General features: G+C 36.8%; 3 protein-coding genes across 5 annotated transcripts in view; 2 read left to right on the top strand and 1 right to left on the bottom strand.

Moving 5' to 3' along the window:
- LOC149847378 (uncharacterized) overlaps window positions 1-6,982 on the top strand; it is a 34,593-nt gene extending 27,611 nt beyond the window's left edge. For 2 of the 3 annotated variants that reach the window (XM_089996974.1, XM_089996975.1), the window contains exons 16-18: window positions 2,006-2,085; window positions 3,750-3,795; window positions 5,153-6,982. In XM_089996974.1, coding sequence (XP_089853100.1) covers window positions 2,006-2,085; window positions 3,750-3,795; window positions 5,153-6,622 — 1,596 coding nt within the window. In that variant the 3' untranslated portion in view covers window positions 6,623-6,982. Of the gene's footprint in view, window positions 1-2,005; window positions 2,086-3,749; window positions 3,796-4,624; window positions 4,676-5,152 lie in introns of those variants that run through there. The other variant, XM_089996976.1, reaches the window with a different exon arrangement.
- Window positions 6,674-17,268, bottom strand: LOC149847377 (putative pentatricopeptide repeat-containing protein At5g37570). The gene is given in 3 exon segments (XM_089994016.1): window positions 6,674-6,809; window positions 16,237-16,922; window positions 16,924-17,268. Coding segments are annotated over 3 exon segments (1,167 nt in total).
- Window positions 17,269-20,665: 3,397 nt separating this feature from the next.
- LOC149847376 (agamous-like MADS-box protein MADS9) lies at window positions 20,666-23,072 on the top strand. Its single transcript, XM_089998400.1, has 8 exons — window positions 20,666-21,025; window positions 21,778-21,844; window positions 21,944-22,005; window positions 22,085-22,184; window positions 22,275-22,316; window positions 22,448-22,492; window positions 22,584-22,740; window positions 22,832-23,072. Exons 1-7 carry the CDS (start codon window positions 20,838-20,840, stop codon window positions 22,731-22,733), a joined length of 654 nt encoding a protein of 217 aa, XP_089854526.1. The 5' UTR covers window positions 20,666-20,837; the 3' UTR covers window positions 22,734-22,740; window positions 22,832-23,072.
- The last annotated feature ends 4,802 nt before the right edge of the window (window positions 23,073-27,874 follow it).

The following is a 27,874-nucleotide window of genomic DNA, read 5'->3' as shown; positions in this document are numbered from 1 at the left end:
TGTGGTGCATGAATGTATAGTCTAGTGTTTGTGTATGTCTTCTATATGTGTATATGTAGGAAGATTTGTATGCATGCAAGCACGCATATGTCCATAAATTTGTATGAGTATATTTATGCTTTAGTCCAATTATGATATGATCGGAGGCAGACATGTTTTCATGCATGTATGCATGCACATGTGCATGTGTCTGCATCTATGCATTCATGTATATGTCTGTGTGTTCATGTACATATCTGCACATAAGCATGTGCAGCTATGATGGTGGATGATGCAAATCGGTTGGATTTAGTCTCTCTCTATCTTGCTTTCTGCGTTCTTTCGTATTTTTTGTTGTCTTTAATATTATGACTTTGTTTATTTGTTAATCTGGCTGTTTTATAAATGTTTTATACCTGTCATTGTTAGTTAATGGTTTTATAATTTTTTGTCTGCATAATGAGTTGAGTGAGCAAGAGAGTGAGGTGAGATGTGGATTCTTATTAATGATTGTTGAGGCTGCTTTGTACTTTTGGGTGACCTGTTATTATTGCTATCCTTCGAACAAATTTTGTCACTCAGATGTATATATATGTAGTATGCATATTTATGTATCAAATAAAATAAATGAGAGGAAAAAGGAATATAAAAATGGTATAACAAGGGGGCAGAAGATAGAATGTTCCTGTTGCACTACCAAAAATTAACAGATAGTCTATAAGAAGTTGAAATCATTTTAGAGATTTCAACTAACATTAAATCTGTTCTTGGCCACTTGGTAGAAACTTTCTGTCCAATAATAAATAGATGACATTTTATTGCTATGAAACAGAGATGGTAAAACACAAATATTACCAAAAGTTGTCTCGGTCACAATACGTGTGACAGTTAGCCAAAGTCAGCACTCAGGGTTAGTCAAGGGGAGACTTGTTTATGCTTCTCACGATGCTATAATGTCTGTTACTAGGAATAACATAGCAGACTGTCGCAGTGTCGCCTCTGTTATATGCCTCTAAGTATAGTTCTGCTCAAGCAAGGACAACAAGAGTTAGGAAAGCCATTTTGTTGTGTGCTTAGTTTATTCCCTAATTTAAACAACTATTTCCATATGAAATGAAGTATGAGATGATCTATTGTGTAAATATTAAATACTCCACACGAGATGGACAAGTGACAAGGTTGTTGAGATTGTTTTTGAGTCTAGAAAGGTCTTACAAAATTCTGAAAAATCAACTGCATAAATCTGGTTTGGTTTCCTAAAGTTCAAATAACTTTATGTTTTCCACATGAAAATCATACAGGTGCATTTTTTTGGTAGGTGACAAGGTTGATGAGTTTTTTTTGAGGCTAGAAAGGTCTTACAAAATTTTGAAAAATCAACTACATAAACCTGGTTTGATTTGCTAAAGTTCAAATAACCTAATGTTTTCCCTTAGTCATTTTGTTAATATGTCAATAAATTTGCAATTAACCTTAAATACAATTCTATTCATGTTTGTTATTACAATTCTTTCTGTCGACTACTGTTGGAGTATTAAGAATAGTAATCCCCATTTATTTGGGACTTATCTTATTTGCTCTAAATATATGCACAATATGTATTATAATTGCAAGTTAAGCTCATGACAAATATCTCTTGGAGTCCATATTTCATTGTTGTCCATCCTTTTATTATGGCTATTTGGTGGTCTATTTTAGGCTTCATCTGGATTTAATTTTATCTGACCTCTTTGCTCTATTTATTTACTCAAACAATTTGCAATTTGAGTGAATGTATAATCATGCTTTTTTTTTTTCTTTTTTCCCCTTTCACCCTAACTAAATCATAGAGAGATATGATGCTTTTAGATACTTTAATATTGTCAAACATATTGTTTGCAATAATCTTTAAGATGAATTTTCCCATAATCAAATTCTTGGAGGTAAAACTATGTGCAGTTTGCTTATATAAGTTCGGTTTATAGGTTTCAGATATTATTCAGTTTTTTAAGTATGTGAGTAGGGCTAATATCAGCCTCTGTTGCAGGTGTTGGACTTCCTTGCTGCAAAAGAAATTCTTACTTTGGAACACATAAATGCTGGGCCTCCTTGTACTGGAATGGAAAGGTTAGACTTTGCTTCCGTGAATTTTTTATGTCAGCCTCTGTTGTACTTGATCGTTGGGCCCTTTCTCTTTTTCCTGTAGATAACTTGTATGCTTTTTCCTTTTGTCATTACTCATTAGTGGTGAATGTAGTTCATCTTTAATCATGGTTCACACGTTCTAAATTTTTTGGCAATGGGTGTAGAGGTCCAATTATGCTTTGCATATTAAGGTTGAATAAGCTGTTCATTGAGAACGATCTGTGGAGGGTACAATCAACTTTGAGTGAATTGGTCTATTATGTTTTATGATTTGTTTTTTGGGGCACAAACACAATAATATTTATGAAAGATTTCATATGAAGTTGGTGAAACTTTTTTTTAGTCTCTTTTCCATTCAGAAGTTTTGAAGTTGCTATTGTTAACTTTTTATATTTATTTCAAATTTCCTATCTTGGAAAAGATCTCTTTTCAAATATTATTATCTAGTTGTACCTTTTAAAAATGGGTTGTTCATTTTCAAGAAAACCTACTATATACATCTTTTTGATGGAATTAGCGAATGGATCCTAAACATTTGTCACACTTGAATGGGATTACTATGAGTTTATGAAAGTTTTGTGTCTATTCCTTGATTGTAGATACATTTCCATTGACAGAGACAGTATCTCATACCAAGTGCTATTGGTTGCTTCATCATTGATCCAACTAGAAATAAACTTTCACCAGAGTATCAGTCCATGATGCAACATCTTCTCTGAAATATTCTTATACATAATAATCTTGAAGCACAACTAGTCTCTTCGGGCCTCCCCGACTATGATAAGAGTGTTCGATATCATTTGTTTCATCATTGATCCAACTAGAAATAAACTTGCACCAGAGTATCAGTCCATGATGCAACATCTTCTCTGAAATATGCTTATACATAATAATCTTGAAGCACAACTAGTCTCTTCGGGCCTCCCAGGCTATGATAAGAGGGTTTGACATCATTTGTTTCTATTTGAAAGAAATGTATCCTAGTCTTACGATAGTGGCATCATCAAACCTTTTTGGATGGATTATTATTATGGTTTCTTGCTTCTCTTTGTTTTTCCTGACAATATTTTCACTTTGAAGTGGTATACACCTTCGAACCGTTAACAAGTTGGTTCCTGCATTCCAACATTGTAGACTTGAAACTTCATCTGGAAGTCATGTTTTTCTTTAATTTATCATTAAACCACATGCATCTAGGGTTTCAAGCATGATGGCCCCATTTTAACAAACTGATGATTGATTACTGGGTGACAATTGAGAAATGATCCCATAAAATATTCTTTTAGTTTGTAGATGTGGTATCAAATACTGTAATGAACTGTTTAGACATGCTTGGTTTTGTGATTCTTGTGAGCTTCTTTTTTGTTGCATATCACCAACTATTGACAAAATTATATATTAGTTCTCTATTTGCTGGGGTTGCGATAATGGAACTCCACTTTTAGTAAGAACTTTTAACAAATTATCTTTTAAGTCAGCTTTGAAAGGAATATAGGCGTTTAACTAATTTACAACTTTCCAGTTGCCTGCTGTTTTTGTATATTACAGTATCTTGTTTTCAACCTTTTAATTGGTCACATGCTTGAGAGAAGTTATTGCCATATGGTATCCTGACATTACTTTTTTATGATATTTCTTATTTGCAGTTTCAGGGAGTCCATAATGGCTTTGACCAGGCATAATGATGTTCAGGTTTCATACATAGTTCTTAGTTTTCTTACTATCTTTTCTTAATTTTTACACATCTTAATTCTTTTGTTTGCGTGTCAAATCCTGCATAGGCATGTCTTTAGAGAGCTGCCTGTCTTACAAATTCCTATGTTTTATCTTAGCTTTCTTTGTTTGATTCCAAAGGTTTGAGGAAGTTGACTGAATATTATTGTACTTTTTTGTGATATCATGTTTTGAAGTGGTTATTTGATTATTGTTGTGGTTGTGACAAGTGGATGAGGGGCTTCTTGACTGGTTTTCTCGGGTTTCCTTTTGTATTCAGGCATATGTCTAACTTTTTCAGGTTTTGGTCATGACACATTGAAGCTCAGGATTACTATATTCTAAATGTTTTTCTCCAATAGTTATACACTACGTGGTTAGGATGTCCCTTGGGTGGGGTTAGTAGATATTCTTTCATCTGTGTATATCATGGTCTGTTTATTGGTTTTCTATTTAGGTCAACTGATCGTGAGCTGTGTCTGCCTCCCATGTTATGGGTCTGGTATACTGGTATTCCATTGCAGATGACCTGTGCCTCATATGTTGATGTGTATGTGTGCATATTTATGTTTGTTTATGGGTTGATGATTTAATGGGAGTTTGTGCATACTGTGTGTGTACCAGGGTGTTGGGGTGTTTGGTGACTCATGAACTGTAAATGTTCATGAAGAGTGTGTGAAGAAGACATACTATCCAATGAAGAAAAGTACATAGAAAGCCTTAAATGTATATAGGACATATATAAATATATACAAATGTAAAAACCCTATGTATATGTATTCACTCTTTTTTTTTATTGATTCTCAAGATCAAGGAAACAAAAGAATGATCAATTATTCTCAGAGAACATTAAGATGGTGAGTCCCTCTCTGTGCTTATTTCACTGCATAATGTTTTAGGTGGCAGGAACAATTAGTTGCCTTGCATTTAATATTTCTGGGCTGCTTCTGTCACAATATTGTTCTATTATGTTGTATTTTAAGGTTTGCTATCAACTTTTTATCTCTAGAAAATGCCATTTAGTTTTATGTACATGAAAATTAAGTTTTGAGTTGATATGATAGTTGAGTTTTTTATTTAGGTGATAGTTAGGTCATGCGCGAATCATCACAAATGTTGGTATTTTGTCAAGCTACAACATAAGGTTGTTAGTTAACACAAACACACAACGACGTGCACAGGCATGCACAAGTGCACAAAATGGTTCTTTTGGAAGCTGAAGTAATGTCGATTATTGCCTGTAATAGGAATTTGTTGGCTTTTGACCTGTATTTTTCATATGACCAGGAAGATGTCTATACTGTGCGACTTTTAATTTTATAGGTTATCATTGCAGGTCCATCAAATGGCACGTAGCTTCAGGGATAAATACATTCCCCTCACAATCCGAAAGATTAGGTGCACTGACCGTGATGATGCAAGCAGCCACTGGATTCGGTTTAACCACAAGAATTGGCAGAGACAGATAGCAAGACAAACGGATGCAATCAACTGTACCAGTAGTCATGCAACTGAATTGCCTCCAGATTCTCATAAATCTGTCCACACATCCTCTGTCACAATCCAACCTGGCATTACTGAGAACAGTAAATATTGGGGGGACCAACTGTCTGGACAAATGAATAATGTCAAGCCTACAAGTCAATCAGTCAATTCACCTCCTAGTCATAACCCTGTCCAGACCTCCACAGTCATGACCCTGTGTAGCGCCACCACATGGCATAAGAATGGCTGGCAGGGTCAGAATGCAAAACAAACTGATGCGAGCGACTGTGCCAATCAAGTAGTTGGTGTCAATCCTGATTCCAATACTAGTCAGCAAATTGAACTGCCTCCTGGATTTCATAATCCTGTCCATACACATACAGCCACTGCTCAAAATTGCATCAAATGCTGTGAAGTTTCTACTGATAAAAGTGGATGCATATCCATCTGCACTGAACAAAACCAGTCTGACATTGCAGTAACTGTTGAATCAAAGCAGCGCAAACGCAAGAGTAGGTGGGAACCTTTGGATGAGACTCGTGCTCGACTGTATTATGTCAAGCAAAATAAAGTTCAGATAGTAGAAGAAAATTTGAATGATCAAGCAGGAAGTGTCACCATGCAAGCTAAGGGGCTTGAACAGCCAATTATGGTTGAATGCAGGGAAAGCAAGCAGGTTCATGAGTTTGATTCTGCGAGTGCTGAAGCAACTCAGTCATTTGGGAACCAAATCCGAGAAGTTCGACCTACTGATGAAAGCCAAGGCTGTGAATTTCCTTCTAATACTTCCACATCAGATGTGAATGTTCTGCATCAGTGTTCTGATCCACTGACTACTGTGTGTGGCAAGGTTCCATCTTACACACCTCCATCATACAAGTCTGAGATATCGCAGGTGCAGCAGCCAAGGGTGCACCAGTCCCAACCGAGTACTAGTTATACAAGTTGGTCGACTCCCAGTCTGCCTGTTCAGTCAACTCCACCTCTTCCTCCTGAACCTTCACCTTCACCTTCTATGCAGCAACCAGAGAATGATTTGGTGCCCCCTGGATTTGAAGGACTCGGACAGCCTTATCTGGTGGCACCTGTAGTGCAAGGCTTGGCACCGGCAAGGCCTCCAGATGCAGCTGATACATGTGCAACATTGCCGCTTGGTGGGAGTGCCAACTGTGGAACGGATGGTATGGGAAGGAGGCCTTTCTTGCATCAGAGGAGGAGTTCTCGTGACCAGAAATTGGGATCACCTTGGATCCGGATAAGGAATGGCTGGGGATTCAAAGCCAACCAAAGGAATGTGGTTAAAGATGGTTTTGGTGTATAGGGGGTGCATGTGGGGCAGATGGGTGGTGGAGGAGGTGGTGAAGTGCATTCTTCAGAGGCTGTAAGCAAAAGCTTTGGTTCTGTTCACTCCCACCCCCACCACCAGTATCATCAAGAACATCATCACAACAATATCCGTGTCATCACTACCAACATCCACACCAACAGCAACAGCAACTGCAACAACACTGAAAATGTTATAATTTCCTGAGCATTAAATTCCTGTATCATTCTTTTCTGGGTCTAAACGAACGAGGGTCCAGTTTGAAATGGATCGTTCTATTTATAAATCTTCCAAATTTTTTCTCACATTGTAATATATTCTGTTTTTTATCTATATAATACCAAATTCTTGAGCGAACCAAGTGTTGCAACAGATCGGATGTAGCAGCTGCCTTTTGTTTCCATATTGTGCTTTTGTCCAAGACTGGAAATTCTTCCAACTTAAGAGCATTACCATTACAGAATGCATTGCTAACGGGCTTGTTAAGCTTCAAAAATAAAGTCTGGTGATTATCTGCTGCCAGAATGCATTACTGACGGGCATGCTAAGTTTGGAAAATGAGGCCTGGTGATTATCTGCTGCCATATTTAAAAGTGTCACCTTTTTATGTTTCAGTTTTCTTGAGAAATTTTCATATATCTGTAAATGCTAAAATTGCCCATGTATCTATGCAAGTGGCAGCACAATAATGTAGGTGAATCATTATGCTTCACGAAATGACAGCATTTTACCAGATGGAATTCTAATCAATTATGAATGCCAACATAGTTTTCTGTCGAAGCTGTTATGTCAAAATATACTTTTGTGTCCGATCTGTTTAGTATGAAAAATAAGCCCACTTGATTCTGTTGTTGCCATTTAGGCCCCGCTAATGGCATTCAAGTGCTTGACACAAAAAGTGGACACTTAAAATCTCAAGTAGAATCTTAAGAAAGATGTTCTTTTATTCCCAATGTGAATGTGATTTAAAGCGACAGCAGACTCTTATGCAGCAAGGCTTAATAAAAATACAAAAAGCTGCCAAAAATAAAGTTTTTTTCTTAAATAACTGGCTTGTTGTATGGATGCTTTCCCAAAAAAAAGGAAAAACTTGTTTTTGGTGCCACCTGAAACATAGAGTTTCCTGAAAATTTGTTGTTACAATTTCGGCTGTAGGTAGGAACATCCAAGTAGATGGATTTTCTTAAGATTGTAGCCTCAAGGGTTCTTTGTTTGTCGTCCATTATCCTTAAGAGAGGATAATCTGGTTCATTGTTGGTTTGAATGCACCTGCTAGCACCTGAACAAGTGGGATAAGTTAGGATGCATCGTCAGGCAATTTTCCAACTTAATGCTGTTTTCTAGGCATGTGGGTGCATGAAAAACGCCACCTCAAGGACTTCACTGCTTAATCCTCCAGTGCTGGGCACTTGACCGCATAAAGAACCATGAAAAGTACTTCAGCATGTGGTCCACATACACTTGAGTCTCTGCAGTGCAACTGTGATGATCAGGACTTGGTGGGTCAGAATGAACCTGCCAAGAGCTGATTCGGTGCAGCCAGCCCACCAAACACAAACTCATGTTTTCATTTTTTCCCATGTATAATCTATCAGAAATATGGTGCAAGACTGTTATTCCTGCATGTCTCTGTTAAACACAAGTCTCTCCTAAACTCCCTTGTCAAAATAATCTTTTCTGAAACAGGTACAACATTATATATGTAACAACCCCAACTAATCCTCATAAAAAATAATGATTTTTTTTAAAGCAATTGCAAAAACAAACACAAGGATGCGGGGTCTCACAGATTTAATATACTAACCACAAACAAACTGTCCATTGAATCAACGAAAAATGAATCAAATTTATTAATCAATAAATAAATGCCAAATAGACTCAAAACAAAAATTGTCTATCACAAAGAGTCCCTCTGTCAGAGAACCCAGAACTAATCACATAAGGCTCGTCAGTCAGTCAATCGAGACATCACTGAGTATCTGGACATGTAAAGCAGTTTATGAAACGGGTAAGAACTAAAGTCCTTTGTATGAATTTCTCTAAAAATTCAAATAGTGAGAAAATAACATAAACTAATTAATGCATAAATTTCAAAAGAATATCACAATAATAATTTACAACAATCAACTTATCATTCGAGCATTTAAACAAATATCATGCAATAATAATTAGCATGTGATTCAAAATAAACATAAATGCATGAACTAATGTTGAAAAACAAAGATGTATGAATGCATGAACTAATGTTGAAAAACAAAGATGCATGAATAACTTATTAAGTTATTTATTAGAGTTGCTTTTGCATGCATGTCCATATTAAACGCACACAATTTTAGTTTCTATTTTTTCTTAAACACATGGATACTTAAAACAGGTACAAATTCTCGAAGTTCAAGTTAGGTTCTCAATTTCACAATTTGTATTTTATTACTAGGTTTCACACTTGTTCCTCGACTGATATCAGGAATCAATATCATCCATCAAAATATTAGAAATCAACATCTAATGCAGGAACATCAAAAAAATCAACATCCACTGACACTACTTTCTTAGTATACCAATAACTCCACTTGAGTCAACAATACCATTCCCAGACAAAGCGACTTAATCTTCTTAAAACAGTGGCCGGGAGGTGAACCACCATATTGGATTGAGAGACACAATTACATACAAAGTTTTAATATCCTCACGGTCTCTCAAAACCGTCATCCAAGATTCTCAATTTGTGGAAGGGACATCAAGAAAAAATTTATTTATATCATTTGATATCTTTTACCTTTTCAAATAATTTCATATTTTTTACACAAGAATCACTTTGCAAATCAATATGCAAAACCACACTTAGTGTTTGGCCCAACATATTTTAACAAAGCAATTAATTTTAGAAAACCAATAATTTTTAGAAAGAAAATTTGCAATGCATAAACAAAACCAACAACAAGTAGAGCCACACCTGCACTTGTCTTACACTGCCTACAGTAGTTCACATTTGACCACTAAAGCATCTCAAAAGTGATTTATGCATATTTTACAAAATTTCAGTGAACATGCAACAAAACTTGTTTCAAAACATTTTCGTAATACACATTCAATACGCAATGAATGCACATAAAGCCAAACATATACACATGCGAACAGATGTTTGCAACACACACTAACATGATCAATTTTATGCATAAACACTCAAACATGTATATGATCATATTCATGCAAACATCAAGATAAACTTCAGATTTCATGCGTATGATATGTATATTTGCAACATGGTATTCAAATACATAAGCATACATACCCAAATCAAATCATACAATCATATATATAATTCCTGTAGTCAATATGAATGTGAGCCTGAACATGGCAAAACTGCTCAGATTTAACATACACCGTATAATAGAAAATCTGATCAGATTGCACAAAAACACACATTGACAAATCTGATCAGATTACTCATACACACATCCATTGACAGCCTGATCAGATTACACATACATGTAAGCTGCCAAATCTGATCAGAATGTACAAGCACAAGACCTTGGAAAATCTGATCAAAATGCACAAGCACACATAGGCAGTCTGATTAGATTGCACATATGCAAACCGTGGCAAAATCTGATCAGTTTGCACGTGCATAACCAGTGACAAACCTGATCAGATTGCACATGCATAAAGAGTGGCAAATCTGATCAGATTTAATACATTCAACCTAGTGCAAATCTGATCAGATTGCACCTACACGCACTGGCATATCCAATCACGACACCAAAACTAATATGTAGGCAAATCATATAACAATTATAAAAAAAAAACATATAATCAAGACTGATAAACGTCATAAAAAAATAGTCAAATTTAATAATAGACTGATCAACATCAATAACAACATATAGGCAGATCTTCAACATCGATAATAACATATAGGAAAGTCAGATAACAACATAAAAAAGAACTTATTGCAAGTCTGATAACAAAATAAAAAATCAGGTTTGATCCGACTACATACACACGACATGTAGGCAAGTCTGACTTAGTTATAAAAAAAATAACATATAGTCGGGTTTGATAACAGTCAATAAAAATAACATATGGTTAAATCTAATAACAATCATCAAATTAACATATAGTCAAATCCGATAATAGTCATCAAATTACATATAAGCAAATCGGCATGTCCGATCAGATTGCCCACAAAAACATATAGGCAGATCTGATCAAACTGCCCATGGAGACATATCGACAGACCTAATCAGACTCCTAAAACACTATATAATAGCAGATCTGATCCGGTTTGCTCATATATTAAAATCGACAAACCTAAATCAGCTAAAAACTAATCTCAAACAATATATATTTTCTTTTTTTTTCAGAACATAAAAGGAACCATCAAATATCAAGGTCGATCAATGTATAACATATATATTCAGCATGCTTGGCAAAAAAGGAAATCTACAACATGTATCTATGCATATCAAAATTCAACAAAGGTAAACACATGCTTAACCAGGAAAAAATCGATGGTCTACTCATATTAAATCAAGAAAATCAATATCTATGAACACCAAAAACTATGATATTTCAACACTTAATATTCTAGGAAAATCGATACCTCAAGAAATAACTACATACATGTATATATGCATGAAAATGTCACCCTATATATATATATATTAATCAGATTTTCCTTTTCCATCAAAACTTACACATAAAAGTGGTTTATATGTATTTCTTTTTATACAAACTTAGAGATAAACCCTTACCTTAATCGGAGCATATAAAATATATCAGAAATCGATAGATGTATGATGAGAAAATAATTTTTTTCCTCTTTTTCTTCTTTTTTTCTTTTTCTCTCTCTTCTCTTTTTTTTTTCCTTTTTCCTTATCTCTCTCTACAACGAGTTTGGGGTTCTCTCTCTCTAACTTTCTCCCTCTCTAGAATTTATATTCTAGAGAAAGAGAAGAGAAACTAACCCCCTTTTAATAAGTCTTATCTCCTTAATTTTATTATTGTTTTTTTTTTATTATTTTGTTAGATCTTATCTAAAGGGTGACATCTCCTCTAAAGCTCTCTATTAGAGAGTAGAGTTCTATCAAAGGTAGAACTCTACCTCTTCTAGATAACACTCCTTATTGATTAATTATTTTAATTAATTATGTATAATTATATTATTAAATATAATATTCTATGAAATATTTTAGAGGGTGTTGCCCCTCTCTGGAAGTCTTTCTGAAGTAGAGTTCTACTCTAGGTAGAACTCTACCTGCCCAAATTAAATTTTAAATTGATTTTAAAGTTTTAAATTAGTCATATATAGATTTCGAATCCATATCCAGATCAAAGATCTAAATTTATATCCAAAATCTATATGGATCTTACTTGAACCAGATCCTAGTTAATATGAATTTTGGACTAGGTCTAGATCCATATTAACTAAGATAAAATAGAACAGATCCAGTACGATCCAATCTAGAAAAAGACAAAAATAAAAGCAAGTTATTTTTGAAAAATGTGATTTTCGGACCAATCGTAACCCAATCTTAGAAAAACAGGGCATCAACATGATCAAAATTATAAGACGCATCTAACGATATACATACCCGATTTTTGCTTTTGAATTTTACTTGAATTTAACCTGAATTTTGCTCAAATATAAAGCTTAAAAACAAAAAATTTCTCAAACTTTAATTGGCTCATCTAGGTCTTGTCAGTGAGCTTGGGGCCATGCCCAGACCCAGCTCACGTCACCTATATTTAAATATAATTTTCACAATTTTTATTAATTTAATTAAATATTAAATCAAAAATTCATATTTTTCAAAATTAAAAATCATGACAAAAATAAGTGGTATTAAAATATACTTCTGATGAATGCGGGTGCAAATGCAGCAGAAATCATGATAGTGCAACGCACGGATGGTTGTGCAGAAATGAGTCGGGGGCGGAAAAGATAAAATTTTAGTCCATTTCATGGGTTATACTACCAAGGAGGAAGGACTACACAGATGCCTGCCACCACCAACTCATCATCGTATCACCAGCCACATAAATGCCGAGACACGTGTGCATGCACCCGCGGGAAGTATTGGTCTCGGTGTATGTTCGCCCCCGATGATTCACTGAATCCCACGTCTGTGTTCGGGGCTTTGAATGAGCACCACGTATACAAGCACATGGGGCTCGTATTCCCGTGTATGTTGACATAACTTTGCATCGGACTCTGGTGTTGTTGCAAAGACTTAAGTACCCTTTATTGCCATTCTTCTCATAAAGTGATGGTTTGAGAAAATGACAAAAATGCCCTTCATTCAAAAAAGAAAAAACAAACAGTTCAAAAAAAGGACAAACATATCCTCCATCCAGAAAGTCGAGGATGATGTTGACTCTTCAAAGTCTTCTTCTTTTTCTGTTCAAAAAAAGGACAAACATGTCTTCTTCTTCTTTCTTCGTAAAACACTGTAAAACCCTCTCTCTCTCTAGAGAAGAAATCAAGGGAAACAAAGAGTTCTTCCTGGAGAAGGCCATAAACATCAACCCTCTCACTCTCTCTCTCTTCTCTCTCTACTTCTGTGCACATCCAACAGACGATCCTACATTGCTCCATCGTCATCTTCTTCTTCTTCCTTCTTCGTAAAACACTGTAAAACCCTCTCTCTCTCTAGAGAAGAAATCAAGGGAGGTAAAGGGTTCCTCCTGGAGAAGGCCATGAACACCAACCCTCTCACTCTCTCTCCCTTCTCTCTCTACTTATGTGCCTGATTTAGAGTTTTTGCCCTTACAGGAGGGGGGTCCGGGGGTTTATCCCAGCGTGGGTAGCATCATTCAACTAAATGAGTTGTAGATCCTGATTCAGAGTTTTTACCCTTATAGGAGAGGGGTCTGGGGGCTCCTCCCAACGTGGGTAGCATCATTCAACTTCAAGAGTTGTGGAGTCTTATTCAAAGTTTTTACCCATTCATATTTTAAGACATTAGATCTCATGTTTGAACATCCACGCATGTGCAGTTTGCTTTCATAATGTTCAGTTGCTTTCTAGATTATACTTTGAATTCTTGTGCATTTTAGATCTATCGATTTATATGTAACCAGAGCTCATTTTAATCTGAAATTTTTACTGCAACTTTATGCATATGTCTTCATGCTCTCCACCAAAAATCAGATCATTCTGAGTTTGTTTGACCCACTTTAAAAATCGAGATTCAAAACCTATTATTTTGCATCGTCAGGATTTTAGCAGAATCAGGACCAACTTGCGGAAGTGATTTCTCCCTAACCAGAGATGATCTTTCCGATCCGTAAAAAGGGTTGTTTTTTAAATTGAATCTAGTTTGTTTATACCAAATGTCAGCGATTTCTATGGTGTTTTAGTACCAGTTTCGGGTCAAAAACCATAACCCTGTCACCCTGTGTCATTTTAACGACTCAGATTTTGATCTATTTTGTTTGAATTTTTTTTTCCTAATGGAAGATCATTTTTCAATTCTGTAAAACGGGTTCTCTTTATTTATGTGTCTAGTTTATCCCTGTAAATTTTCAGAATTTTTCATGGTCAATTACTATTTTATTTTTATTAAATATCAGAACCTTGTATCCAGATTTTACAAATGTTCTGATTTTGGCCCCCATATCATGACTGTTGTAGCACTTCTTCAACAAATCGTTATTTGATTGACAATATTCTTCAGCAAATTATTGTTATGATTTTTTTGAGTCTCTAATGAGTCTCTACTATGATTTGTAGTATTTATGGGTCTCCAACGAGCCTCACAATGATTTATAGTGTTGTTTGATCTTTTAACTTTTATTTATAGTGCTTTGGGGTCTCCAACGAGCCCCACAACGATTTGTAGTATTTTTTGGTCTTTTAACTATGATTTATAGTGTTTTCGGGACCCACAGCGATTTATAGTGTTGTTGGACCTCGCTATAGCGATTTGTAGTGTTTCTCGCTAAACATTACAGCGATTTGTGCTACAAATTGATGTAGGAAAGCCCGATAATACTACAAATCATTGTTGGAAGGCCCAAAAAATTTTTGGTCCGGAGGGCGCTGCCCCCCGAGCCCCCCGCCAAGGGCGGCCCCCCTGGACCCCTGCCCGCTGACCGCGCAGCGGGATCCGCGCCGGGGGGGAGCCCCCGGACCCCCCTCCTGTAAGGGCAAAAACTCTAAATCAGGCACACAAGTAGAGAGAGAAGGGAGAGAGAGTGAGAGGGTTGGTGTTCATGGCCTTCTTCAGAAGGAACCCTTTACCTCTCTTGATTTCTTTTCTACAGAGAGAGAGGGTTTTACAGTGTTTTACGAAGAAGGAAGAAGAAGAAGATGACGATGCAGCAATGTAGGATCGTCTGTTGGATGTGCACAGAAGTAGAGAGAGAAGGGAGAGAGAGTGAGAGGGTTGATGTTCATGGCCTTCTCCAGGAAGAACTCTTTGTTTCCCTTGATTTCTTCTCTAGAGAGAGAAAGGGTTTTACAGTGTTTTACGGAGAAAGAAGAAGAAAACATGTTTGTCCTTTTTTTGAACAGAAAAAGAAGAAGACTTTGAAGAGTCAACATCATCCTCGACTTTCTGGATGGAGGACATGTTTGTCCTTTTTTTGAACTATTTGTTTTTTCTTTTTTGAATGAAAGGCATTTTTGTCATTTTCTCAAACCATCACTTTATGAGAAGAATAGCAATAAAGGGTACTTAAGTCTTTGCAACAACACCAGAGTCCGATGCAAAGTTATGTCAACATACACGGGAATACGAGCCCCATGTGCTTGTATACGTGGTGCTCATTCAAAGCCCCGAACACAGACGTGGGATTCAGTGAATCATCGGGGGGGGGAACATATAACCTGCTTTGAGAAGATCTCTTATCAACTTCCAAAAGAATTTACTATTTTATTCATCGTTTAGTCATCGTATGCTTGAAGACATTAATATTTACTTAAATTCTTAAGCCCTTGTGTTATTACAGCTTCTCAAATTATATAGGTCCAACTTCTAAGCCTTCTTTTAACATGCAAAATCCCAGATTTTCATCTCAGAAAACAAGGATATGACAGTTTATCAACTGAAATAAGCCTGCCGCAATGCAGTACTTCAACCTCAATGCAGCTTTAGATCTTCCGGAATGCGGATTACCCTTCCAGCCTCAGTTAAGTTTTTCAATCTATGAGCCCACCAACAATGGTTAGTCACAAAGCAAGGTGGGCATTACAATGGCAACAGCTCTACTTGAGCCCAGGAGACTTGAGCTTCCACAAACGGACTCCCTTCTCACTTCCAAAACACTTCATTTCACAGTGATAAGCTGATCAAAAGCATCAAAACGATCTTTAATCGCGGGTAACTTGTTGAAATTTGTTTAAGTCCCAAGCATTTAGCATGTGATTCACATGCAACAGAATACTTGCCAATTGCACAAACTTGATGGATGGTCTTCCTCTTTGTATGAACCGTGCAATCAAGGAAGTGGACTAGAGCAAGCCAGAAAAGCACATGCCTCAAAAAATTGGTTCAATTCACACCTTGAACATGCCCTTGAAGAAATATTAGCGACTCTAGCAATCTACCAATTCAGTCATCTAGGCACTGGCAATCCAACAGCCTTGTTTACTTCGATCCAACTACAGTCGGGGAGCTTCTTGTTCCCCCTCTTCGCTCATTGCCAACCGCACACAAGCAGCATCTGCCCACCGGTTCCTCGAGGCATAGATACTAGCTAAGAGTACATAATTCCCAGTATTTTCAGGTTCCAACTCAAACAGCTTCTCTGCAACACTCTCTGCTATTTCAATGTTGTTGTGGGTTCTACAAGCAGCAAGTAATGCACCGAGAGCACCGGTATGAAGTCCCATTGGCATACTTTTCACTAGCTCATGTGCTTCCTCAAGGCGACCAGCTCGACCAAGAAGATCCACCACACAAGCATAGTGATCTGCCCAAGGCACCATTCCATGATCTTTAACCATGCTTTCCCAAAAGTGCAAGCCATCGTCAACTAGCCCACTGTGGCTACAAGCAGTTAGAACACCGACATACTTAATTTCATGTGGCTCGAGTTCTTCCATCTGCATGCGTTGGAACACTTCAAGGGCTTTGTCACCATAACCATGGGAAGCTAGGCCACTGATCAGTGCACTATAAGAGAATGCATCTCTTTGAGGAATCATATCGAAACGATGGCATGCTTTCTCCACGTTTCCGCATTTTAAGTGCATGTCAACAAGAGCTGTAAGCACATGATTGTTCAATTCAATATTATGGAGATCCACAAAGGAATCAGCCCAAATCGCCAATTCTGCACCACCCAATTAATTGGGCACATGCAGAGATGACACTGGTCATGGTGACAGCATCAGGCTTCACATTAGAATCCCGCATTCTATCAAAAAAATTTAGGGCTTCCATCAGCTGCCCATTCTGCGCATACCCAGTGATCATAGCAGTCCAAGAAATCAAATTCCGGTTAGGCATCCGCTCGAAGAGACGACATCCCTTCTCTACCTGCCCGAAATTAGTGTAGCACACAGTCATGGTGGTCCAAGACACAACATTTCTCTCAGGCATTTCCTCAAACACTTTGGCCGCCTCAGACATATCCTCACCTCTCACATACCCCACGATCATGGCATTCCAAGAAATCACGTTTCTGACCGGCATTCTATCGAACAACTCTCAGGCTTGATGTTGGTCCTCGTCATCTGGCGGTAGAGGAGGATGGAGTCCAACCAAAAAGAGGCCTTAGTCAAGGACCTCACCATCTGGTTGTAGACGGCGAGGTTGGGTTGGCACAGGGAGTTGAGCACCATCTTGGCATATGGAGGATGGAGTCCAACCAATTCGTCGTTGTATCCTCCAGAACAACTCAATTTCTCACGAGTTTTTTGGCAAACGAGATTTTACCAAAAAAATATTTGTCACTATGGCCCGGAGTAGTTTAGTCTATGATTAAATCATTGGCTTATCAAATTATCTATGGAGCCGTGAAAAAGATTCAACAAAAGACAAACAAATCCACTAGTGAATTGGCTGAAACCGATTATGAAGTGAATCTTTCTGAATCGGCTAAAAAATAATTAAAAAATATTTCATGTTGATCAAAATGCGACACGTGTTAAAACTATTAAAATAGTATTAGAAAATTAATTTTAAACATTTTTTACATTTATTAAAAAATAACCAATTCAGGTTAGTATCGTATCTATTTTCTGCCGATACACAGACCAAAAAAAGTTTTTTGCTTTGTTTTTTTTGTTTTTTTTTTTAGGCTCAAACAATTCAATGTTAAGTTTAATGAGTATGATATGGACCTCAAAGTAACCTCTTTTTGTCCTATGAACTTGGAGGTTGATTTAGGCCTCAGACCGAACTATGTGCTCATGAGCAAATGACATGAGAGTCTTGAAAGGCTCGAGCAAACATGCCTTTAGAGTGTGTTTGTCTTCTTGTCCAAGCTGGGACAGAATACATATCCTGTCCTGGACATAACACACAGTCCTTTTCCAACGTTTGCTTCGTCTTGACAAGAACAATGTGTTCCTTGTGTCAGGCGTTTGATTTGCATGAATTGGCATATTAAAAAAAAACCTTGTTCCAATATATTGTCAGTTTGGTTGCGCATCGGCCTAAATCAGCTTGACCAAAAATCGATACGAAACTGACTTGAACAGGCCTTTTCAATAAATCTGAAAATAGCTTAAATTAGTTTTTTTTAGGAGAGAGAGAGAGAGAGAGAGAGAGAGAGAGAGAGAGAGAGAGAGAGAGAGAGAGAGAGAGAGAGAGAGAGAGAGTACTTCAAATTCCATGTTCTCTTTGACAGGAATAGATTTTTCAATATTAGGGTTAGGGATCTGAACTGTTTGAATTTGGGTCCGATGTGGCCAATAACCGATTCGATTAATTAGATGTTGGATAAATAGATCTAGATCCTGATGCTGAAAAGCTCACATATAATCCAATTTGGATGGATCTATCAAATCAGGTTATGTTGGATTCAATAACAAAAAATTAAAACCATATCTGCGTCCTATTATAAAAAGTTGAACCACAATCAAATCAAAATGTGTGGTTGACTAGATATAGGATCTCTAATAAGCTTTGCTAAATGGGGACATCAAAAGATTACCTCAAAGCAACATAGGGCCAACAAAATCCTAATAACTGAGGTTCTATACTCCGTACACACATGCATGTGCATTCAGATCGATATTACATTGAAATAAATAAATTTTCTATTCATGTATTGATCAGTAATGCTAATAATGCTAACCCTTAAGCTACATCATACATGTGAGTGATAGCAAAATGTTACCAGAAAAGGAAATTAACAGTAATAGGTTAGAAAGTGTATAGTCTTGTAGCCATGATTGGCAGAAGCAACAGTTGTCTCCACCCACATATAGATGCAGACACATGCAAGACTTAACTGCACAAATGGACCACATTTTTTAAGAGTTGAAATTACTCTTCCCGGGCTTGTAGTCAAAACCTAAACTAACCTTCTCTAATCAGATGCACCAATTGCATATTTATGATCAGGGAAAGATGCTCGTACATTGAAATAGAGGTATGTTATTGCAAACATGTGACAAAATAAGGATTTAAGAAAATGAAGATTTCAAGCCTAGAGGTACCTTTTTAAGATCATTATCTTTAGAACTTTAATCGCCCCACTCTGAGAATTTCGAAGATACAAAAAGGGGTTTGATACGACTGAGTTCTCAAGATACAACTAGGCTTAAACTTTAAGAGAGTCACTCATTCGCAAGAACAAATGACCTCTCTCATAATTAAACTCTGCAAGTCAAATCGAGAAGAAAGAAAGAAGAAAAACTGAAGGTAAAAAAAACAAAGACATTTATAGTCTTTTAGAAAGGCCAAAACGTTTTGCAATAAATGAGATTAATGACCATAAACCTGATGGTTTGAAATTAGGACAAAAAGGTTCCTAAACGGTCACTCATCTTTGATCGTTGATTAAAGGTCTTCAAAACCGTCCAACAGCCACAATGCACCATAATCTCTATATAAATGCATTTTAAAGCTTTTCAAGCGGTTAGACAACTCAAAAACTGAAAAGTCAAAATGGACCTTTGCACCTCATATACACCTCGCACCGCTGCGAGCGTGCGAAATGTGCCATCAAAACGTCACATTATGCCTCAAGCACACACACGCATGTGCATGAACGACACGTTCATTGCTACACGATGCGCAACAACGTCCGCAAGCCACCGAAAGACTCAAGGATTACCAAAGTAAAGAATAGATAACAAACCCTCTATTTAAACCACCAGAAAAACTTCTCTCTCTTAGATATGAGACTAAACATTTTTAAAATATTTTTGGTGGGAAACAATAAATCATCAAGACTTTACAGTTAAGTTATATTTTAAAACTTTTCTAACAAGGTCTTCATCCACCAAGTTAACAGACTTTCAAAATTCCACTTATTCTACTCGTTTAGCTTAAATGAGTCAAGCCCAAATACATTCGGCTCAAGAGAGATCATATATATATATATATATATAAAAGGATGCATAAAAAACATATACATAAAATGTATATATAAATTGTAATATATATATTTTATTTATAAGTAACATAAAATGTTTTACATGAGCCAGCTCGTGTTAGGCTCATCTCATTCAGACACGAGCTGAGCTAGAGTCAGCTCAATCTATTAGTAAACTAGCTGAGCCCCAACATGGTCTGTTCCCTTCATCAAGGTCGTTTACCAGCCCTAGGTTTAATGATTGATTATGGTAATAATGATATCATACTGACAAGATCCTACAATGATCCAAAACTTTCTGAACCAAATCTGCTTCCACAATCTAAAATACCTGGACCAGGATCAGCCATGATCAAGCCCAGATCCAATTCCTTTTTTAAACCACCCTTCGATAACCCATGTTTTTTTAACGTGCCAACTGTAGCAGATTAGCTTCTCTTTAACGTAACCAGCATGGTGGTAGTTGCAAATAACGTATCTGAGAGAGAGAGAGAGAGAGAGAGAGGTTTCCTTTTTGTCAAAGGTTTGAAAAATTCCATATTTGGGTGTGCATTTTTAATGGAGCTCGAAAGCTATCAGCTCTCAACTCCCAAAATGGAGAACTCCAACCCTATGCCTAACCCTCCACATTTCTAGATGCCGCTTCTTCCATTTGCAGATACCCATCTCTCTCTATCTCTGCAAATAGTGTTGGGGTTGAACTGGGTTGGTTAGAATGGGGAGAGGAAAGATTGAGATCAAGAGGATAGAGAATGCTTCCAACAGGCAGGTCACCTTCTCCAAGAGGAAACAGGGTATCTTGAAGAAGGCCAAGGAGATCAGTGTTCTCTGTGACGCTCAGGTCTCTCTCATCTTGTTCTCTAGTGCTGGCAAGCTCTACAATTATTGCTCCCCTTCTAGCAGGTATGTTTTAGGTTCCTCTCTCTCTCTCCCCCCTTTTTGTTCCTTTCGAAGTACTTCATTTTTCAATATTATGTGCAGCCATTTAAAATTTTCTTGTGGGTCTTCATCATTTCAATATGAAACTTAGATTTTTATATATTTTTTTCATTTCTTTAGTTTATGGTTTTTCATGTTTGTTGTTATTGTTGACAGATATTCATTTGATCTTGTTGTTGGTGTTATTTATTTTGGCTTATTCTTCAATTTTACTTTGCATAAATTTAAGATTTTTTGGTTTCAGCAGTTAAGAGATGGGCTTTATTCCTTGTATGGATATGGTCGTTTGTTTAGGTGTAGCATTTGGCTCTTGGCTTTGTTTCTTTTTTGTTTTTGTTGTCTCTCTCCTTTTCTGTTTTTTCTTTATTCAAGATGCTTTAGTTGCGGCATTACCATGTGAAGCGTTCAAAAGACTGTGGGGGTTGGTTTATCTTTGTTCGATTTGCCTGTTTGAATTGCTTGTTGAGTAGAATAATTAGAGAAGCGTTTGAGTTTTCTTTAAATTTTAGTACGAGTGTTCCTTTCTCATATGTATGCATTTCCATCTGGTGTTCTGGGTATCAGCTATTTAAGCTTTAGATTTATGAGCTGATCTCTGTGTGTGTGTGTGTGTGGGGGGGGGGGGGCGAGTTGGAAGGGGTGCGGGTGGTGGTAGTGTTTGCTACTGTGCTAGATTGCTTTGTGTGTTGCTTATTTTTCTTTATTTGCTCTTGAAGTTTGAAGGACATTCTGACTAGATACCAGAAGTCTTCTGGGAAGAAGTTGTGGGATGCTAGACATGAGGTAAACTTTCACCATTCAACCTTTCTGATTAAGGAGAATTTTTGCTTTTTCTTTTTTGATTTGAATGTCTGTTGAATGCTTTCTCTGAGGAATACACAGTATCTGAGCACAGAGTTAGACAGGATTAGGAAGGAGAATGAAAATATGCAAATTGAACTCAGGTATCACTTTTCTTTTGGATTATCTGGTGTTTTTTGGCTTTGTCAAAATAAATGTTTTGTTTCTTCTGCGTTATTTTAGGCATTTTATGGGTGAAGATCTGAGTTCACTGACCGTTCAAGAGCTTCGAGCTCTTGAAGACTCTCTTCAGATTGGCTTTGATAATGTTCACGTCAAGCAGGTGGGCATCATGTTATAGAAATTTAACAACTTTAATTGTTTGTCGTTCCATTTCTATCCTTAATTTGTAATTGATAATTATCTCCTGCAGACCGAATGCCTGAACAATGATATTCAAATTCTGAAGAAGAATGTAATGATTCTTGTAATCTTTCTTATGTTTTGAATTTCATTTTTGTAAGATTAATCCTTCTTGCACCCTTTGACAGAGTTCAAATTAAGTCTTCTGAAAAACTTTTTGTTTTCTTTTTGTTCTGAATGCAGGAGAGGATCCTTGAGGAGGAGAATAGGCAGATGAAATATATACTGGTATGCATGAGAGTTGAGTCATATAATTGTTTCTCTCTTTTCTTTTTCTTGGAAATTTAGATACCTTCAACGATTTCATAATGTATTGCAGCATCAACAAGAGCAAATGGCACTGCGTGAGTTGAGAGACATCGACCTTGGAAGTAATAATAAAGGGAAGGGCTACCCTTCACAATCAGGGGTGCAACCATTTGGATGTCGTGTGCAGCCTATCCAGCCTAATTTGCAGCACAACAAATAGAATACTAGTTATGAATTTCTTTTATTTTGGTTTTCTTTATTATTTTCAAAATTTTCAATTGTTTTTTATCATGCTTTATATTTTCATTCATGTTACAGGTGGATCATGCTAATTGCTATGGAAACAAGGAAAATGTTTGGACTTTTCACAGCAACATGGAGATTTTCTGCTTGAAGACCATCCTTTTCATAGCATAAGTACTTTTATGCACTATCTTGAACAAAGATGAACTTGATGACAATGTTAAAAGATAATACTTAGTACTATGTTTATGTTTTTGGACATAAAGTTTCTTTTCTTCTAGTCAAATATATCAGATGAAACTCTTATTAGTATTTAGATTCATGGTTTGTCGGTTGACATTTTGAGGTAATGGTTTATCTCTAATGGATACTATATATAAGCTCTCGAATGTGTGTTTCATTGTCTTAAACAGAATATTTTAACCTATGTTAGTTCATGAGATCCACCTTAGAAGTTAGAATCCATTATTATTGAAATAATTAAACTGTGATTCAATAATTACTAATTCATTTGAAAAATAAAGTATTTCATAAGTGTAGTTCTTTTACGGTATTGATAATATGGATAAGCATCATCTTTGATGTGTAGAACTTTTCTTGTTTATTCTTTTCTTTGCCTCCCTCTCATCCCATCAGCACTCCAGAAAAAATGGGAGCCCTCTCATGATGCTATATGGGACCCTTCAATGAATCAAGGGCTGTTAATTAATAATTCTATAACTTAAAGCAGAGCCACAAGAACAGTGATATAGCATTCATTTGTAGTTTAGAGGCCTCAAATAAAGAAAAACTATTGTAAGTAAAACAATTATAATCCAAAATGTTGGCATGAAAATTTTTATTCTAGATATAAAGAAATAGATTGGTCACTGCTTGCTGCTTAGTTATTTCATGTATTTTAGAGACTATTTTTTATGAATTATGGAAAGAATAGTCAGCTTAGCTCTCCGGCTGATCTTCAATAAAAACTTTACACTAAAGCAGGATGATAGCTGTAAAGGAGAAGCATGGTTTTCAAATAAAATCTGCCTTATTTCCACATGGCTTTAAGTTCTTCACTCATTTTCTCTTTGCTTCTGCTTCTGCTAATTCCTTTATTGCTACCTTTTCTTTTTTCTTTATTCTTGAGAGCATTCTTGGAGGAATGCACCTTTTGTCATTGTTAAACCACTTAAAGTATTCAACTAAAGCTGTCATATATTTGCTATATATAATGATGCTGCTCCATTATATGTGTTTCTGATTGAACTAGCTATTGAAGTCCATATTCATGGAGTTAGGGTTATATACCTCTTAACAGGGTTTCCACTCATGTATATGTTCAACCATCAGTCTTTCAAGTTCTTAAAATCTACATGAATGAGATCCAAACCATGATATCATCCTTGTTGGCATACTAGCTCCTTCTCTGCCAACCACTGACTTTGATGGGTTGGAGACCTAGAAGAAAAACATTGTTTAGGCCTCATATTCAACTGAAGTTGAGATGAGATAGTAGACCTGGCATGATTGATATACTTGACCTATCCTTTTTGGGGTGCATAAGAGAATGAACTAGCTGGGTAACAACTCAGATAACAGTGTCTGCCCTTGTTGGGTTTTATTTTTCTGGCCAAAAGGAAGCCTGGAAGAAACGTGTGGGATCAATTCCTACATTTGGAAACTCTGAAAATGCTAGATGCTGATGCATTTTGAGGATCATTTACATTGAGAATTTTTGGGGTCATGGGATTTTCCTCAGGCATGTGAGATTGGTTCAGTGTTTATGGTTGCTTTCTGTTGTTTTTTCTTTTAAGTTCACCTTATGATGGAAACTTAGAATGCTGGCTGCAGTCTATTGCACTGTGAAATATGAATCACTGACCAAGACCTTCATAATAGTCCCCATGGATTTGAACTCGCGAACCTTTGATTAAATACCTGGTCCATGAGGGCCAAACGCAGCCCAATGTCCACTTATACTGTTATACATCATCAGCTCATCTCTATGTAATTAGGAACTATAAAAAATGCATACATGCTAATAAGCTTTTTTTTTTTTTGGAAGGCAAGCTGGGGTTAGGCAGACCCTTACCAGTTATACAACTATACCATTGGGTTTTGAACCTGCAACGTCCCAACACAAGGTGACGTGCACTAGCTGCTCCTCCCAGACAAGCGGAGCACCCTATGGTGCATGCTAACAAGCTTAGTTGTACACAATATCCCAATAAACTAGTATCCAGCTGATTGAGTTTTGTCATATCCTTTTAAATTGTTAAAAATAACTGAACGATGAATCTAGTGTAATTCTTTCAAAAAATGAATCTAGTGCAATTCCAATTCAGTCCGGACACTTCCTGATGGGCACATTAAGACGGCAATAACAGTGCCCATCTGTGTGCCTTGGTTAACTCTGCCAACTCAAGTGAACTTGAATTATTGCGAGTGATAGTGGATAGGTAAAGCTTCACCATAAGCTACTAAGCTTGAAGATCTCTCTTAGAGAGGGGAGGAGTTGTACAGAGAAGTGACTCATCATAGAAGCTTCCTAAAGCACTGGCTTCTCTATGCAAGCTAAGCCCTCTTGCTTTATATCACCCAGGCTTGCCATCCAGCGTGGCTATGAGAAAGAAAAAAAGGCCACCACCTTGGGGTCGCCCATGTGGCCAGTGTGAGGGTTGTGAAGGTGTTGAGTTGAAGATCCCGGATCAAACCCCGCTGGTGCACGGGTGTGTCCATAGCTTTCAGAGGTGGGACAGGTAAGGCGGCGGTCGTGGGGCCCGCTCAGGGTTTTACCTTGCTTCAGTGAGGGTTCCTCGCCATAAAAAAAAAAAAGACAAGAAAAAGGAAAATGTTGCTGAACATAAGATTGGTATACCTTAATCAATTTAATCTCCTAACCATCCTAGGGGTCCGCTTGGATGACGGTTTAGCCTCCAAAACTTGGTTATGGACCACAAACTGGGTATGGTGGTTCATTTGGATGACACCAAACCTAGTTTAGTAGAAACCTAATCTGGTTGCAGACCAGATTTTGGGAAAACTGGGAAGTCCCGGTTCTTTCACCTGGTAATCAAGTCTATCGAGGGTCTCTCCTCAACGCCCACTGTCTCCCCTTCCCTCCCATCACCACCATATCCCTCTCTTAACTCTAGCCATTTTAGGCCCGGCACTGGACGGAAATGTTTTTATTTATTTTTCTGTTTGTTATTGTCCGGTCAGCCACCAGCTGGGAAATGGCTGGGCTGGTGCCACCCGGCAAGGATGGTGCCAGCCCAGACCGGCCATTTCCCCACCAGCCCTTTTTTGTTTTATTTTTTCATTTTTTTGGTTTTTCTGGCTAGCCACTAGCTGGGAACTGCCTGGTATGATGCTGCTCTTGCCAGGCTAGCCAGGGAATTTTCTGGTCGATGGCTGACTAGAAAACGGCCGGCCACTATATATATATATATATATATATATATATATATATATATATATATATATATATATATATATCTTTTATTGTTCATTTTTTGGCCAGCCACCAGCAGGGAACTGGTAACGCACCAGCCCCAGCCATTTTCTGGCTGGTGGCTGGCCGAAAAAGCAAAAAAAAAAAAATGAAAACCTGGTTTGCCGACTTGGTTTGCCAAAAATCAGGTTTTAAAGCAAAACTAGGTTTCTAAGAAACATGGTTTTGCCTGCTGACATATAAACAGCGCCTAACTGTTTACAAAAAAATGGTTGTAGGTGTTTGCTTACTTTGGATTTACGAAGTATTCTTTATAACTTGGTGAATTTTTTTTATTAAATTGATAAATAATTCAAGTTTTCCTTTAAATTAATTTTGATCGAAATCATGCTTTTAAGTCTGCATTGATACATATTCATAAGTTCAGATTATGCAAGAAAACACTTTGTACCTATGATTCAAGTGATTATGACGATTAGGAGGATAAACTAGTTAGGACCTACCAATTACTATATACAAGTAGTAAGTAGTATTTAGGTCATAAATGGTTTTATCTCCTAAACTATCCCAAACGGATTGAAATAGCATATCTATAGGTGTTTGTTTAATCTTAACCTAATAAAATTTATTTAGTAGAAAATGGCTTTATGTGAAGTACTTTTTATGTTTATTGTAGAGAATAAGAAATGAGTAGCTAATATCACGTACGTTTGGTTGCATTCTAATGTGATTTGGAATCTCATGCAGATGAGAGAATCGATCTCATTTGCATAGCTAACCAAACATGTGATTTGAAATCTCGTGCAAATGAGAGAATGAATCTCATGTAAATAAGAAACTGAATGTGATTTGAAATCACATTTGAAGTCTCTCATGTGATTCCAAATCACATGGTGGAATATGTGATTTGAATTCATATGACTTAAAATCACATTTGATTCTATTTCATGTGATTCCAAATCACATGAGATGCAACCAAACATAATCACTTGATGACAAAGAGTCAAAGCTTCTGGTTAATTGATTCAATCTAAAATACAATTTTTAGTAAATAAATAATGATATATCTTGTTAGAAAGTTGTACAACGGAATAAAAGAGTAAGAAAGAGAGAGATTCGAGAAGAAAACAAGCATGATAAAAGAGAGAGAAAGAGAGAGATTCGAGAAGAAAACAAACATGCACAGAGAAACACACAATTTACGTGGTTCGGCCAAAGACCTACGATTTTTTTTTTACGTGGTTCGGCCAAAGGTCTACATCCATGGGCATCGGACGAGCATAGATTTTCACTATATCAAAAAAGAGATTACAAAAGTAGATGAGACTCTCTTCTCACAGAAAAAACCTTAAAACCCCACAGGACACTCAAACTCGCAAAAAAGTTACATCAACAAGAAAACCTTAAAAGAATATTTATATGACCTTTTTATTTTCTTCAACGCTATAACATGGAATTCAATGCACATTTCAACATATCTATATTTAGATTAAGCAAAAAGTATGTACAACTTAAACTTTTTTAAGTGTTTAGGACGTTAAGGAGTTATTTTTAGGGTTGTCAATGGCTCGGGTTTGGTTTGAACCTAGGTGGAACCATACTTGGACGAAATTTTTGGGTATGGTAATGAGTCTGGATCCGAGTCTAATTGGGTCCACCATAAAAAAACCATACCTGGCAAA

Source organism: Nuphar pumila, chromosome 2 (genome assembly GCF_984573655.1).
Source record: "Nuphar pumila chromosome 2, dmNupPumi1.hap1.1, whole genome shotgun sequence".
Lineage (NCBI taxonomy): Eukaryota > Viridiplantae > Streptophyta > Magnoliopsida > Nymphaeales > Nymphaeaceae > Nuphar > Nuphar pumila.
The sequence above is the reverse complement of the archived record's forward strand: the minus strand, read 5'-3'. Positions and strand labels throughout refer to the sequence as shown.

Excerpts from the sequence above, each read along its gene's own strand:
- LOC149847376 (XM_089998400.1), top strand. The coding sequence starts at position 20,838 with ATGGGGAGAGGAAAGATTGAGATCAAGAGGATAGAGAATGCTTCCAAC. Across the intron at positions 21,845-21,943 it reads TGTGGGATGCTAGACATGAG|TATCTGAGCACAGAGTTAGA; the intron begins GTAAACTTTCAC and ends AGGAATACACAG. Across the intron at positions 22,493-22,583 it reads GGCAGATGAAATATATACTG|CATCAACAAGAGCAAATGGC; the intron begins GTATGCATGAGA and ends AATGTATTGCAG.